This window comes from Carassius auratus, chromosome 20 (genome assembly GCF_003368295.1).
Source record: "Carassius auratus strain Wakin chromosome 20, ASM336829v1, whole genome shotgun sequence".
Lineage (NCBI taxonomy): Eukaryota > Metazoa > Chordata > Actinopteri > Cypriniformes > Cyprinidae > Carassius > Carassius auratus.
In genome coordinates this window covers 13,516,465-13,532,244 of record NC_039262.1, presented here as the reverse complement: position 1 = coordinate 13,532,244, position 15,780 = coordinate 13,516,465, and the positions used below count along the sequence as shown (strand labels likewise).

At 36.1% G+C, this 15,780-nt stretch overlaps 2 protein-coding genes across 2 annotated transcripts; one reads left to right on the top strand and one right to left on the bottom strand.

The window, feature by feature from the left end:
* Window positions 1-3,270: 3,270 nt before the first annotated feature.
* On the bottom strand, window positions 3,271-10,086 carry spata18 (spermatogenesis associated 18). Its single transcript, XM_026291193.1, has 12 exons — window positions 9,677-10,086; window positions 8,133-8,238; window positions 7,885-8,000; window positions 7,577-7,695; window positions 6,868-6,963; window positions 6,599-6,733; window positions 6,284-6,515; window positions 5,902-6,060; window positions 5,480-5,655; window positions 5,219-5,342; window positions 4,833-4,898; window positions 3,271-4,145 (listed from the first exon to the last, which is right to left on the bottom strand). The coding sequence occupies exons 1-12, from the start codon at window positions 9,761-9,763 to the stop codon at window positions 4,089-4,091; spliced, it is 1,473 nt and encodes a 490-aa protein (XP_026146978.1). The 5' UTR covers window positions 9,764-10,086; the 3' UTR covers window positions 3,271-4,088.
* Window positions 10,087-10,818: 732 nt separating this feature from the next.
* Window positions 10,819-15,674, top strand: sgcb (sarcoglycan, beta (dystrophin-associated glycoprotein)). Its single transcript, XM_026291192.1, has 6 exons — window positions 10,819-10,989; window positions 12,234-12,443; window positions 12,615-12,800; window positions 12,903-13,094; window positions 13,282-13,413; window positions 14,366-15,674. The coding sequence occupies exons 1-6, from the start codon at window positions 10,975-10,977 to the stop codon at window positions 14,570-14,572; spliced, it is 942 nt and encodes a 313-aa protein (XP_026146977.1). The 5' UTR covers window positions 10,819-10,974; the 3' UTR covers window positions 14,573-15,674.
* Window positions 15,675-15,780: the final 106 nt, after the last annotated feature.

Here is a 15,780-nt window from a genome sequence, read left to right as displayed (position 1 = left end):
GAATTTATGTAATTAATAATTCATTTAATATTAATAATAAATTATATTAATGATTATGCTATATTAGTATTGTTGCTGTTGTTATTATTATTATTATTATTATTATTATTATTATTATTATTATTATTATACATGCACTGCTTTGACAGTAGTTTCAGTGTTGGGGAAAGTTACTTTAAAAAGTAGTACATTACAATATTGCATTACACCATAAAAAAGTAACTAATTGTAAAGCTGAGCTTGCTTTTTTTTCACCTTTTTTTTTTTTTTTTTTTACAAAAAAATAAAATAAAAACACAACACAAAAGTTATATTCTTGGTAACTGTAAAGGCCCTTGTTTGAAAAAGTAGCCTAATTAAGATATTTCTTGCAATTTTAAAATGCATGAAGTAATCCATTATTTTAGTTACTTGGGGAAAGTAATTTAATTACATGATGCACAACCCCGAACACTGGCAATAGTCATATGAATCTAAAAAGTGATTCTCCTGAAGGTTAGATTGTTCATGTCGATGATCTATGTTATTTAAGGATGAACTCTTGTTTCTGCCATAAACACGTGTTCTGTGCCCTCTTGCTCACCCTGAAGTGTTAGTTCATCTATTTTCCTTCCATTCTATTTATTTAAGTCTCTCTCCAGGCAAAAGCCCAAGAGATGCTGCCAAGCTTTGCTAATAAGCTTGACTGAAGAATTCTGCTCATTAGCTTGTGGCAATTTCCCAGTCTTAATTAGCAGTTGTGAACAATGGCTCCACACTATTGCTGGCATCACCATCAGGACTAAATGAACTCAGACAAGCCAGCAATGAAAACTGTCCGGCATTTTAAAACACAACACTGTTATCAGCTACAACAATCTCTGAGTGCAAAAAGATACTCCTAATGGAATTTTGTAGTGCGGCTATGACATATTGCAAATATACAGATTGTTACTATTTCTCTTTCTTGAAGTCTGCTCTCTGACTTTCTCAGTTCGTTTGTGGATGAGACTCTAATTCAATTACACACTCTCATATGCATTCATTTCTGACTGAACTTGAACTTGGAGACTCAAGGAAAAGCCTCAAACGTTTATTCCCCCTCCACCCTTTCTCTCTCGTTCTATTTCTTTAAAGAGCACACAACCTATTATTTATCATAATTCTATGACTATTTCAGTCTCATTCTGTAAACATTTGACTCTTGTGGTTCATGCAATGAGCTGATGAGTGTCTCAATCTTAACGCAAGATCATCACCTAGTGGCTCAACATGATTTATTTCTAGAATTTTGGGTTAATTATGCTTCCTTACACGTTTTCTGACCATAGGCTATATGTACATATTCACACAGTGCTGTTTAGAAAAATGTACATTAACCCTAACATATAAGTGTTGTTTTATGACTGATTTATGTCCAGTTCCTTCAGCTGCAGTTGCTTTTTTTGTATTAAAAATCTTCCAGTGTTTATCCAAACCAATGAAACTTTGAATGATGAAGGGATTTTAGCATATACTGCTTTTTATGCATGCAGACTTCAGACTTCTCGAACCTTGGTCTGCTGGAGGTCTCAGATCTCAGTCTGCTACAAGGGACAGTCCAGGTCTGGCAGCAACTGCGCTCAAAATAACAGCTGGTTGGGGTATTTCTAGGACAGAGAGCAAAATACAGCATCTGTTTATTTCAAGAAAATGATAAGTAGCCATTGAGTATGAGTTCATGCTGCGCCAGTCTGTATTACTGATGCCTGCTTTATTATTTGTTAGTATGACTTAGCCTTGAAGTCCTTCTACAGTTACACTCCTCACCATCCTCTCATCCTGTCTCATCCTTTAACAGCAGGAGTTTATCTGATGCCATAGCAACTATATAATGATGCTTTTATTTGTAGCAAAAAGATGTGTCTAAAGAAGCATGTCTCTGTAGCCGGTTTGTGTGTGTGTGTGTGTGTGTGTGTGTGTGTGTGTGTGTGTGTGTGTGTGTGTGTGTGTGTGTGTGTGGTTATACATGAGGGTCTCAATGAATCCACTCTCCTCTAATTACGTACATTGCCTAGCTAGCAATTTATTTTACTTCATAATTCAAATCTTTAAAATGGACTGTATTTTATCCTCTTTTTTATTTCTCTATTTCTATTACAATTGAAAATCCATACTTTGAAAGAACACAAGTAATGTTTTGTTGTTGTTGATCTGTCTGTTTTGAAGTTACATTGTCCAATAAAAGAGAGTTGCAGAGATAAAGTAAGTAATATTTGGCTGGGTAACCCATATGTAAAATCAAACAAAACTAAAATCTCTTAAAAATAAAAATTAAATTAAATTAAAAGCAAGAAACTTTTAAAAATAACTTTTGTTCATTGAAATAAAATGTGTGTGTGTATGTGTGTACATATATAGAGCTGCCTTGACAACTAACTGATTAGATGATTAAATGATTAGATAAATTGAAGTTGAAGTACAATTAAATAAAAATACAAATATTCTGCTTTTGAAAAACAAAAACAGTTAATCCAAATGAAAGCACATATTTGCTATAAATAAATAAACATAAGAAATTAGAAAAACAAATAAAAAATATGAATAAATTACAATATTTAGATTTTTTTATTTTAATCTATTTATTTGATACAAAAATAACAACACTTTTATTAGGATGCTGAGGTTGCAGAGTGTACATTATTTCTTTTTAATGACTTTTCAGAAGAAATCTCTTTTTTATTTATTGAGTGGACCTTTAATATTATCCCAATTTCCATGGAATAATGGATGCGTAATAAATCTGTATTCTCCTCAGTTTAGTAGGATGCGAGTGACCTCTAGTGGTGACAAGTAGAAGTCAGTACAGCACACAGACAGAATAAGGTTTTTGGACTAGGTTCCCTTTTGTGCTCACATTATACTGACGTTAATATAACCCATCTTTTATGTAACCTTGGCTTCCTTCATATACTCTTTTATGATTCAAGGAAAACTAAGTAATAGTATGCATACACAACCATGTTGAATCATTTTTTGTTTTTTTATTATTTGCACACAGATAAATTATTTTACTGTATGAAAATATCTATTTAACAATATAAAACCAAAAGTTTTAGGTCTGTTACTAATGATTCACACGCACACATATTTGTACATTAAGACAAATTTAATAAATGATTTGAGTAACCATGACAGAAGAACAGACTGAGCACCATTAAACTTATACTGTAACACTGCAGTCTGATTCTTTTGCACCCAAAAAAAAAAAATATATATATATAATAATAACACCAACATTAGGAAAAAATACAAATTGACATTAAAAGTGGCCTTAAAGGGAAAATACATTCAATGCATTCTGTAAAATATTATTTTAGTGTCTACAGATTATGTACTACAGTTCAGTAAACACTTCACATACAGCACTTTTATGCAGAGTGATGACAGAAATAAAAATGAAAAATATTAATATTCTATAGGGAATCCGAATTACAAAAGTGCTGGTGTGCAGGTGTGACTTCGAAGACAACAGATTTTCTATTTCCTACTGTATAAATAAAAATCACATATATATGTATGAAAACACTGCACACTAAAAATGAGAAAGAATAGCACCTTAAAGGACTTGTCCAGTTATCACAGACAAACAGAGCACCTTAACAAGCACATACACCACCATTCAAAAATGTATTATAAATATGAATGAAAAAATGGTAGTGTAATGTGCAATGGTCCTGTTAGACTCACTGAGTAAAATGTTAACATTTAGAGAGCTGTTCCCTCACTTTGAGTCACAGATCAGTATAATGCATATTCATGGTGCTGATCAAATATAATTAAAGTTTAACTGGCCAATCAAACCAAGTACAGTCAAGTCAAGTGCAGTCCACTCAGAATATTAATGTGGAGCATGTAAATAGTGCATTCTGTTTAAAAATGACAAATGACTCCATTCTTCATAGGTACAGAGTCAGTAATAAAGGTAACTGTTATCCACTTTAGTTTCTAATTCATCCCACACATAGAAAAGAATATGTTAAAACTGGAAAAAAAAGAATAATGTTTTGATTATTCTGCTTCTGTTTGGATCTGTATCCAGCAGATGAAGTGAGGTCAGGTATCTAACTTTAAAGTCGATTACTTGAGAGACGTCCAGGGGAAGGGCTTCGACTACGACTGGGCATCTGACAAGAGACAGAGAGAGAGAGTGAGACGACTCAAAAAACAGCAGAAATTATTTTGTAAGAATTCCACAGTAGAATAAAAGAATTTGCAAAGAAGTTGTACTAACCCACAGACTCAGTGAGGAAGCATGTGCAAGAAAATGAAGAAAACTTAATTTCTAAACTAATGCGCACACTGAATTGTGGACTGTATACTATATTGTGGACTATATCGTTTTTCTTGTGTACTTTCGGGAATGTTTTAGGAATAGTTTGCCACAAAATGAAAATTCTGACAATTTATTCACCCTTATTTTAAACCTGGATCAAGCTTAACAGCAGAGGTTTAGCAGAAAGTCTAAGCTGCTCTCTTTCATGCAGTGAAAGTGGATGGGAACCATGGGTTGTCAAGCTCCAAAACACACCATAAATTAACTTTAAAAATATGATCGTTTTGTGTGAGCAACAGGCTGACTTAAATCATTATTCACTGTAAATCTTGCTTGACAGCTTTGGACACAAGTCGCTTTCATTATAAAAGAAAACAGCACCTTTAAACATTCTGCTATAAATAACTTTATGTCCCATAGAAACTCATTCAAGTTTCAAAAAATGTAAAGGTGTGTAAATAATGACAATTTAATATTTGTATGTGAATTATTGCTTGAATGGGAAGACTAACTGCTGGAGTTGTCAGTAGAAACTCACAAATGTGCGGCTGGGGCTTCCTGTGCGAGAGCGAACCGGACTGGAGCTACGACTCCTGCTTCTCCACTAGACAAAACATCCACACAAACATCAGTTCAGTTTCTTTGAAAATTTCTATTAAATTCAGTTCATTAAGTTTTAGTCAGTTTTAAACTCCTAAACACGTTTTATATTTAATCATTTATAATACTATTCATTTATATTTATTTATATTTACCAATGTCATAGTTCTTTAACAATAATGCATACAATTTATTAAAAAATATTAACAAAAATATCCACAAAAAACTTTTAGATAAGTTTATTTTTTCTTCTTTTTTTTAATTGTTGTTGTGACTAGTATGAATGCTATTTAGATTGCTTTTCTCTGAATAGCCTCCACATACCAGAGCTCCTCTCCTAGTGACCGCCTCTCCCTTCAGTATGACCGTGTCTCCCTCCAACAGTGCAGGCCACACGTGATGCGCCACAAGCGGAGCGGTGAACTCCGAGTCAAAGCTGCGCCTGTACCTGAGAGGAAGAGAAGTGTAATATACACCTATGAAAAAGTTCTGCTTTTCAAATTCTGTGTGTGAGGAGATGAAATTTGCATCTCAAGACCCTTGCTATGTGTTGATGTGTGTGTGTGATTTATTAGCTCCACTCACTTAACATCACTATAGAGTTCTCCATCTGAGCTGAAGGCCAGGTCCAGTGCTGGGTCCAGAGTCTGCATAGCGAATGCTATTCGACATGCTTCCCTAATGAAGCTACTGATCAGAACAAAGTCCACCTCAGGAGGGAAAGAGATGCGTGGGTTTACGTTCATCGCGTTTATCACATCCTGTAGATGGAAATGAACAATGAACAAATTAAATGTTATTCAACAACACAAAAGGGAACTACATTTATATGAACCTAGCAGTGTTGTTACTAAATCTATTAAAAATAAAATATACCGTTACTATAAAAAATGCTATATAATAAATATACTTATAATAAATAACAATAAATGGCATGAAAAACATGTAGAATTTCAGAGCTGACACAATTAATCACAAAAATGTATTGCAACCATGGTCAAACTTACATTAACGCTTGTCTGCACGTCATACAGATCCAGATTTCTCACAATGTAATCCACCACTGCATCCTCCAGACTCTCAGGACCAATGTGAGTGGAGGAAAGTGTCTTCCTCACACGTGATTTAAACTGCCGATAGGCCATCTTGGCAGCCTGGAATGATTCCTTTTTGACAATACTAATTATTATAATACAGCATATAATACAGCATCTTCCCTGCTCCTATAATATAATATAATATAATATAATTTATTTTTAATTTAGGATCAGATAAGTTCAAATTAAGTAACTGCTGTGTTCTTTACTTTACTAAAGCACCATAACTTTATTTCTAGTCTACACTAGTGGTTATCACAGGATGGAAATAGGTAACCAGCATTATTCTTACCACAACAGCGATAAAAAGGATCCTCTGGACTGTTTCCATGTCGTCGATGTATCTGCGCAGGAGACTCTGAGACTCCAGTCGCTCTGTGGCGTACAGGTCTGAGAAGCGGGACACTAGCCGCGCGTGCCGAGAGGAACTGGTGAGCTGTGCGCGTGTAGGAGACTCACCTCTCACAGGGCTAACGGAGCGACTGCGGCGGAGAAGAGGACTAGGTGAACAGCTCCTGACCAATCTGGAAATGAGTCAAGAGAATAAGATAGACTTGATTAAGTCTCATTTACTCCAAGCAACGAGGTGCTTTCATGTCAAACGTACCTCTCCTGTAGAACAGTTTTTTCAGCAGTGAGAAACGAGATCTCGTCTCGTAGGATTCTGACCTGCCTCTCATAGTCATCAAGTACATCCAGCTTTCTCTTATACAGATCAACCTGATCTTGAGCAACTCGCAAGCTGGCACAAACACATCATTCGGTAATTTAACAAAAAAATACATTTAAAATTCTCAAACATTTATTGTTCTTTATGGTTTAATCCACAAAGAGAAAAACAGACATTTAGACAAAAGTTCACCATCTCTGACTCACTCTGCCTTTAGATGTAGTATTTCATCCTCTGTGGCCAAGAGGGTGGTTACAGATTTATTCTTTGTGGAGTCCAGTTCAATCTGGGTGTCAGCAAGCCTGGGATCAAATAAACAATCCAACTGACTTTGATTGATTTGTATGGAGTATAAAATGTAACTCTGGTTCTTAAGCATGCCTGTATTACAATGTATTGTGTATTGTTAAGGATCAGGGTGCAATTTGTCAGGGGTTAGGGTTCTGTTTATACGAGCTCCTTAACTTTGCAATCCAATTCACACTTTAATTTACATGTGCATTTATGTTTTCGGAACTAAACTTGAGTACATATGCAGTGTGCCTCACATATGCAAAGCCACGGCTATAATATCACCGGAGCTTAGTATAACTGCTGTTTTAACCTTGATGACCTACCCAAAAAATGTGAAAAATATGTCAGAAGAGCTTATTATTTAGCAAAAATATGAATAAATATCCAGTTTGCTCAAAACTGACCAGTTTGTAAACCATAATATAAAAGTTAGTGTTTACATGAAGGCTTTTCAATCCGATTACTGGCAGACTTTTTGGGTGCATGTAAGCATACTACATATTCCCCAATTCCTCAGTTTTTCAACAAATTGCACCCTGATTAGGATGGTGGTCATTTGATCATACAGAACCATTAGCACCAATTATCTCATTTAGACTTGTTAGTAGAATTGATACCGACTCCTGTTTAACTGTGTCCAACTCCATACGTGTAGAACACAGCTTGTCTTCTATTTTGTGCATGTCGCTCTCATGAACTGAGGATAGTTCACGAATCCTCCGATCTTTATCCACAGATTCCTGATTGGCACACACAAAAGTATACATGCGCCAACACAGAGAAACACACACACATGCATGCAGGTATGGCTACTCAGAATAGTTATTTCACTGATGAACACAACCATACACAAAACACGTACTGGTGGTTGCTAAAATGTGGAACAAATGTTAAAGACAGCAGCAGAGGATTCTGGATATCCGTCTGACCTGAATGAGGCTAAGGCTGGTATCTGCGGAGACAGACGAAGCTGCAATGGTGAAGCAAGAGCCAAGCCATGGCAAAAGGCGAGATTTCAGTGTGTCTACACCTGAATAATGTCCCCCTGAGGAAGGAAGAGGACAGAGAATCTGCTTGAATGGTATTGTTAAACAGTCAGCTAGAGGAAATAACCATGTGACATGCTAAATGTGAATAATATTATACTGTTAAAGATAGGGGCAGGTCCATTTGTTACCTTCTTGCGCTGTAAGGTTGAGTATGGTGAACAACTGACCCTGAATCTTAGAGGTGAGCTCCACTAGCTCACAGCACCTATTCAGGTTCTGGTCACAAGAGAACACCTGTGAGAAAATATAACCAAAGGATGTTATAAGATGAGGTATAGAAAGTTAGTATGAAACTAACAGCGACAAGTGAAGCAGCATTTGTGGAAACGCCCCCAAACTGCAACAATGGGCTGAATCGGATATCGCACTTCCTGATCAAGTAGTATGAAAACAATACCTTTTCATTGCAATAATGCTTTGCTAATAGTGACAAATAGGTATACAAAAACTCATACTGATATTTCAATGTGTCTGTGTGTGTGTGTGGGGGGGTGGGTGTTTTTGTGACATATCAGGACACAACTCTGTATAATGACATGGGTATCACACAGGTATTACAAGGAGAGGGTGACTATGAGGACATAACCCATGTCCCCATTTTTCAAAACGCGTATAAATCATACAGAATTAGTTTTTTGAGAAAGTAAAATGCACAAAGTTTCCTGTGAGGGTTAGGGTTAGGTGTAGGGTTGGTGTAGGGCCATAGAATATTCAGTTTGTACAGTATAAAAACCATTACGCTTATGGGATGTCCCCACTTTCCACAGAAACAAACGTGGGTGTTTATATGCATGTATGTACAGTATTTATGTATGTATGTATATATGTATACATTTTAATTTAAGCGTAATTTTGACCTTTCAAATTAAAACAAAATAGCTTCTTGTCACACTTATTTTGAAGTCAAACTGCTTATTTTTTTATTTTTATGTTTTAATTTCTCTATGTTTTTCGGGTAAGGGTCCGACCCACAAAAATATCTAAATGACTAAAAAACTAAAAACATGTTTAGCATATAAAAAAATACATTAGGCTAATCTCTTCTCAACACATTCTACTTGACTTTCATTTCTTAACGTATTTTTATAGAATAAATTAATGATAACTAAAATAAGCTACGCTTAAAGATACAATTTCATTACACACACGAAGAGAGTAAAAACTCCTATGACTCCCTCCATTCGGAAACACAAGCCTGACGGGAGCGCGCACGTTTGCTTTCAGCCAATCAGAAGTGCTCAGGAATGGAGTCCCAGTTGTCCTGACAACGAGCGTCCATAGAAACCAAACTCTGCCGCAAAAGCAATGTAATAAAGCAAATATTACTACTAAAGTCTGTTGTTATAAAAGCACAATGCAGGACACCACTGTGCATATTAATTCAGGATGCTTGGCAACTACTCCAGTATATTACTGCCATCTAACATCTAACGTCAGGTTACTGTGCATTCTGAGTTGTGCAAAACTCCAGCCGCAAAGCAGATGCATCTAAATAGTTTAAATACATGTGGAGAAAACAGTCCCCAGACAGTGTCTCAAATACCACAACCTGAAAACTGTGAATCCTGAATTTGTGCACTTGATATTCTACGCATACCTGACTAAAATGTAAAGTCTACTACTATTGTGGTTGATGACAGACTAAGTGCAGCTTGAATTATTGATGACTTACATGATAGTCTTTGTACCAAGCTTCAAGTTTGTCCTGCAAAACACCATACGGAGATGAGTTGACCAGTCGTCGTAAAGTGTCAGCCATAGCTGCAGATCTCTGCTGTAATCCTGCTTCAGGACGTCCCAGCGCACTTAATCCAGCGCGAGACTACGCTCTTTGTATTTATACTGCTCGTAAAAGCCCACCATTCACACCCTCGACCTTCGCCGAAACCATGGACGCGCTTTCAGTTGTAGCAACGGTTTACTAGACTTCTCAGTTTGAGGAAATATAGCTGTATAAGCACAATGTGGACAGCCTAAACCTTTTTGTAACACGGCCTCTTATTATGTTACTCGGTGTCTCCGTCTGAAGGTGAAGCTCAGTTCTCAGTGATGAAATCTCACACTGTTAAGTGGGTGTCAGATGCCAAGTGCAGGAAGATCTTTATTTACATTCTCTTGAAGGACATGTGTAATGCCTTAATTGATTTTCCATCATTTAAAGTTATATCACGTGTCAAAATTACAAGCCTCTGTCCTGATCTCAAATTAAATGAAAATAAATCATTTCTAGTATTGCACTGTAACTGTTGCACGACTTCACATCCAGCAAGTGTGACCTAGTAAAACAAAGAGGTAACACATTGGTAAACTCTAAAATAAATCACAAACGTTAAATAAATTGCAGAACTGCAACACAAAACACCCAAATGCACACATAAAAGATCCCTTTCTATTTAAATAAATAAATAAACAGACTGTTTACACAGGGAAATTTAAAAAATAATGACTAATTTAAAACAATTGTAACAATATTTTACTGTAAAAGTAGTCTGAAAATTCATAGTTAATTCATAATTTAATTTTTTGTGGGAAAAAAAAAACATTCATGGTTGTCATTCACCATTGTATTTTTTTCTGTTAATACTACGAATATTTTTTCTTCAATGTAAACAAATTTTCACTAAAACAAAAAATGTTTTGTCATTTTCATTTTATGATATGCTCTACTACTTTCCTTATACGGCGAGTCACAACCGTCTATGCTCATCATAACTGGCTCTTTATAGCGGTGGAACAAACCACCTCACATAGTTAGTGTGCTCCCTTAAAAATAACTAATTTCTTCAACACTAGCCTATATTTATGGAAAATTTCATTCTACATTTCATTTAGCCAGGATTGAAGTGAATCATCCGCGTGAAGGTTTGTCAGTTTGGAACTATTGTTTGTATAACGGTTCCCTCGCGGTGGTTTCTCCTCTCCTGTGTGTGAAGCTGTCAGTGCTGGTCTGGAGAGAGAGGGAGGGTCAACATGGCGTCAGAGCAGGTCTGTTTTCAATGTGAATTGTGAATGTTTTCTCTTTTACAGTGCTTTTCAAGCGATTTTGAGCGTTAAAGCGAGCGATGTATAGTAACTTTAAGATTGTAACGATGTCTATGTCGATGTATGTGAATGAATAACGACCATCTGCGCAATTTATGCCCAGTCCGTTTATGGAAAAATTGACTCATTATTGCAGGGTTAGAGTTTGCTGTGGATATACTGGAGGGTGATGCTTTGGAGCTTTAAAATAAAACCATTCCCTCGTGTACAGAGGAAAGGGCTGCGTGTCATTTATTTTTAGGCAGACACAGTCAGACACACGGACTCGTCTGCTGCATTCCTGAAGACAGCAACACTGCTTTCTTTTTTAGCCGCCACACTTAGCACGAAAGTGCGTATTGTTAATTAATGTGTAGTGTTCGTTAAATCGAAAAGAAGACGCATTTAGCTGAGGAAAAAGAGAAATTGTTGTAATAGGATGAGATTTATGTTATTTTCTGCATATTCCCACATCGGACAATCAGACTCCCTTGTACCGAAAGTAACTCAGGTTAAAAGTCAATTTCCACTATTTAAGTGCTCTATGCAAAATTGTATATACTAATATACATTATTAAGTACTGAGAATATGAAGTATTATTATTAAACACTGTGATACTGGTCCCAAAAGTATTACAGCATGTAAGACATGTTTAAAACCAACATTGAGTTACATGTTTAAATATAAATGATTAAAATATAATAAAATATTAAACTAAAATGATATTTATTCTAAGCATATTCAAAATAGATATGCTTATAATTAAATGATACAACGTGATAAAATGTTATTATATAAAAGATATGTGCTGTTTAAATTTAAATTAAAAAGTGTTTTGACATTGTGTGGTTGTCAATCATTAGTGAACATGATAAATGTATCTATATAGTTAGTTATTATGCCATTACACCTGTGTGAACTTGAGGATAACTTAGTTCATGTATCTGCTAAAAATTAACCTTGAAAACAGTTGGTTGAATGTATTTGGAATAGAAATACTCAGAAAAATGTAAAATTTTAAGTGTGGCTTAAGTATATAGGCTCCCCTTATTAATTGTAATTGTTATTTTGCAAATCATTTAAGTAAAGCTATCTGAGTACTGCTATATTTTTGAGGGGTTCTTGTTTGGTAATCTTAGTAAATGTGCAGTAACAGAAAATAATTGTACCAACTAATGTACCATCTTATTTTTCCTCATATCCAAAGGAAATCCCAAATGCACCGGTGAAGAAGTCTATGAGGGAGAAGGCTATCGAGCGCAGATCAGTTAATAAAGAGCACAACAGTAATTTTAGGGCTGGATATATTCCGATTGAAGAGGAGAGACTTCACAAAACAGGACTGAGGGGTCGCAAGGGCATCATTGCCATTGGCATAATCATCCTCCTTTTTCTGCTTGCACTCATCAACCTCATTGTGAGTTTACTGGTTCTTTGTTGGGTCTGTGATACTTAAATGATAGGATATACTATCGTTTTATACTATATTTAGCATCAAATCATTTTTTGGAAAATATCATGTAATTTGAGTTACATCTCTACTGCTCACTGAATACAGAGAGTGTTATACATTATCTGTGTTTTCTAGATAACGCTGGTGATATGGACAGTGATACGGATAGGTCCTGGAGGTTGTGAAAGTATGGAGTTTCATGAGAGTGGACTGCTACGCTTCAAACAGAAGGCTGATATGGGCGTGATCCATCCACTACACAAGAGCACAGTGGGCGGCAGGAAGGACCAGGACCTCGTCATTACTGGCAACAATAACCCAGTCAGTCAGCATAGAATCTGACTTCCTTTCAACAAGTCTGTATGCTCTGAGTGATGACTTGAGAAAGTGTATTGATTTAAGTGTTCTTTGTGTGAGTTACAGGTGGTGTTCCAGCAGGGCAACACCAAACTGAGCGTAGAGGAAGATAAGACGTCTGTCGTCAGCGACTTGGGCATCTCCTTCACTGACCCCCGCACTCAGAAGACTTTCTTTAGCACTGACTTTGACACCCACGAGTTCCACCTGCCCAAAGAGGTCAAGGTTCTCAACGTGAAGAAAGCCTCTACTGAGAGAGTGAGCAACAGACCTGACTCAATAATTGAGTCGAATTTTCATCACACCGCATACATCCCTTACATGTCAGGACAAATCTTATCTATGAAAAGTGTTAATATGAGATTTATGATCGTCTTAATCTACGTCTTTTGATTAGTCAAGCCTGAGGTGTGTTTGTACAGTGACTCACTGCCATCTTTTGCAGATCACCAGCAATGCGTCATCTGACCTCACTATCAAAGGTGACGGGAAGGCCATTATTCGTGGCAACGAGGGAGTTTACATCATGGGCAAAACTGTGGAGTTCAGCGTGGGTGGGGACATTGAGCTAAAAGCAGTAAGTAGTTAAAAGCGTTGAAATGTTTTCCTTAAATTTGTATATGCAAGTCAACTTAATTGTAATACTTTTCTAGGAATGTCAAACAATTGGATGTGATTAATCACATCCAAAGTAAAAGTTTGTGTTTGCATAATACATGTGTTTACTGTGTATATTTATTGTGTGTATATATAAATACATACACATACATGCAGTGTTTGTCCCCTGGCATATTAGGGGGTGGCCCCCCACGGCCCCCCCCCTGAAGGTCAATATTGATTAATTACATTATTTTCTCTACAGGTAAATAATATAAAATGTACCTATAGATACCTTTGTTCTTTTATTAAACAAACTAAATAGCATTATGTTATTTATCTTATTTAAACGACGGAATGTCATTCCTGTCTCAACATTATATGGTCACACTCTCTGCATCGTGCACAGCGGAGTTCTCCAGATGCGCGCACACACACACACACACACACAATACATGAACAACATCTACATAACCTGTGCCTCCTTGTGCAAGGTGTCAATGGTCATATTTTGGACAACTGTCATGTCAGCAGTCTTCCCCATGATTGTGTAGTCTACAGAACTAGACTGAGAGAACATTTAAAGGCCTTTGCAGGTGTTTTGAGTTCATTAGCTGATTAGATTGTAGCATCCAGGTGTCTTCAATATTGAACCTTTTCACAATATTCACATTTTCTGAGATACTGAATTTGAGATTTTCCTTAGTTATCAGTTATAATCATCAAAATTAAAAGAAATAAACATTTTAAATATACCAGTCTGTGTTTAATAAGTGAATATAATATACAAGTTTCATATTTTGAATGAAATTAGTGAAACAAATCAGCTATGATGATTTAAAGATGATATTCTAATTATATGACCAGCACCTGTATATAATCTAAACATAAATAAGAGTGTGTGAATGTTGTTTTTTCTATTTTGTGTGCAGGAAAACAGCATTATTCTGAATGGCTCAGTAATGTTCAGTCCTTCACGTATACCGAACTCCTCATCAGGAGGACACCTGTACTTCAATGAAGGGCTGGAGAGGTATAAACTTTGCATGTGTGCAGACGGGACACTGTTCAGAGTGCAGGTCAAATACCCCAACATGGGCTGCCAAACATCCGACAATCCGTGTGGAGCAGCACACTAATGAAAGAGAAAGGAATACCACTGGAAAACACATACAGATGCTCATTAATGCCTTCATATGGATATTTAGTGTGAACTGCCAAAATATACAAAGATGGAAATGTTTAGTTTTTTATTTTCTGAAAAACTGGATAATAATTATAATATTAGTGTATACACATGCAATACACAAAAAATGCACACTATCTGCCCTCACACTCCCACCCACCAGGATAGTTATTTTCTACAAACCCACTCAGCTTTATTAGAGTTCTAAGAACACACACACACACACACATACCTCTATGATGATAATGGCTCCCTTATAACCATAAATCCGACCCAGCACAAACAGTACTCTTTTCTTTTATGGCTGAGAGCTCTCTGTGCATTGTCATTGGCTCACCTCAGTGTTTTACAGCCTTTAAGCTTTCTGCTTTCAGCCTTCATTGCATGTGCTTTTTATATTGTATTGTAGCAGAGTTATTGAGTCCAGTGATTTCTGAGCAATATTATTACTCTCTTTTACGATCCCCTCCTGTCATTAATAACCATCAAATGGGCACATAAAAAGAGGGGTGTTGTTTGACTGATACAAGTGTTAAAATAGTTTGTCTGTTATAAACCTTTCTCCATTCTTTGGTCTGAAAGTCTAGTGCTACATGGCCAATGTGACTTTAGAAGAGGGGATTTAAAGTGGCCAATACTATTCAACAGCTCAGATGTCATTAAGATTTTTTCAGGGTTGGTTTTTATAACACAAATGTTTACTTGGTCATGATTTTGCCTTTTTCTTTTGTTTGTTTTTTGTTTTTATCTACACTGCAGCAGGATCAGCAAAACAACTGCATTTTATATAAGTAACACTAAAAGTCTGATCCTAAAACAGTGGATAGGGATGCATCACCATGGAGCATATTTTCAAGGCTTGTATTATAGTGCCCAATCACCCTCTTAATGAGAAATTACTATGAAACATTCAGAGGTGTGTACCAGTGTGTTATCTTTTAATAAGATAAAAACAGGAAACTTCTATGATATATAATTGAGTTACCTGAGTGTGATATGTTGTGCAATTTAACCTTCTTGGCCTAGTTCATCTGGGTACATGTGTGGTATTTATTGTTATTTCTGAACACAGTATTATTGTGATGTCCAAACTAAAAATCTTAAGAGACTGTCAGATGTGGCTTTCTTTTCCGCCCTCTATAATGGATTAGTCTGTTAATC

Excerpts from the sequence above, each read along its gene's own strand:
- spata18 (XM_026291193.1), bottom strand. The coding sequence starts at position 9,763 with ATGGCTGACACTTTACGACGACTGGTCAACTCATCTCCGTATGGTGTT. Across the intron at positions 8,239-9,676 it reads CTTGGTACAAAGACTATCAT|GTGTTCTCTTGTGACCAGAA; the intron begins GTAAGTCATCAA and ends ATTTTCTCACAG. Across the intron at positions 5,656-5,901 it reads ACGTGCAGACAAGCGTTAAT|GATGTGATAAACGCGATGAA; the intron begins GTAAGTTTGACC and ends TTCCATCTACAG.
- sgcb (XM_026291192.1), top strand. Across the intron at positions 12,801-12,902 it reads TTACTGGCAACAATAACCCA|GTGGTGTTCCAGCAGGGCAA; the intron begins GTCAGTCAGCAT and ends TGTGAGTTACAG. Across the intron at positions 13,414-14,365 it reads GGGACATTGAGCTAAAAGCA|GAAAACAGCATTATTCTGAA; the intron begins GTAAGTAGTTAA and ends TTTTGTGTGCAG.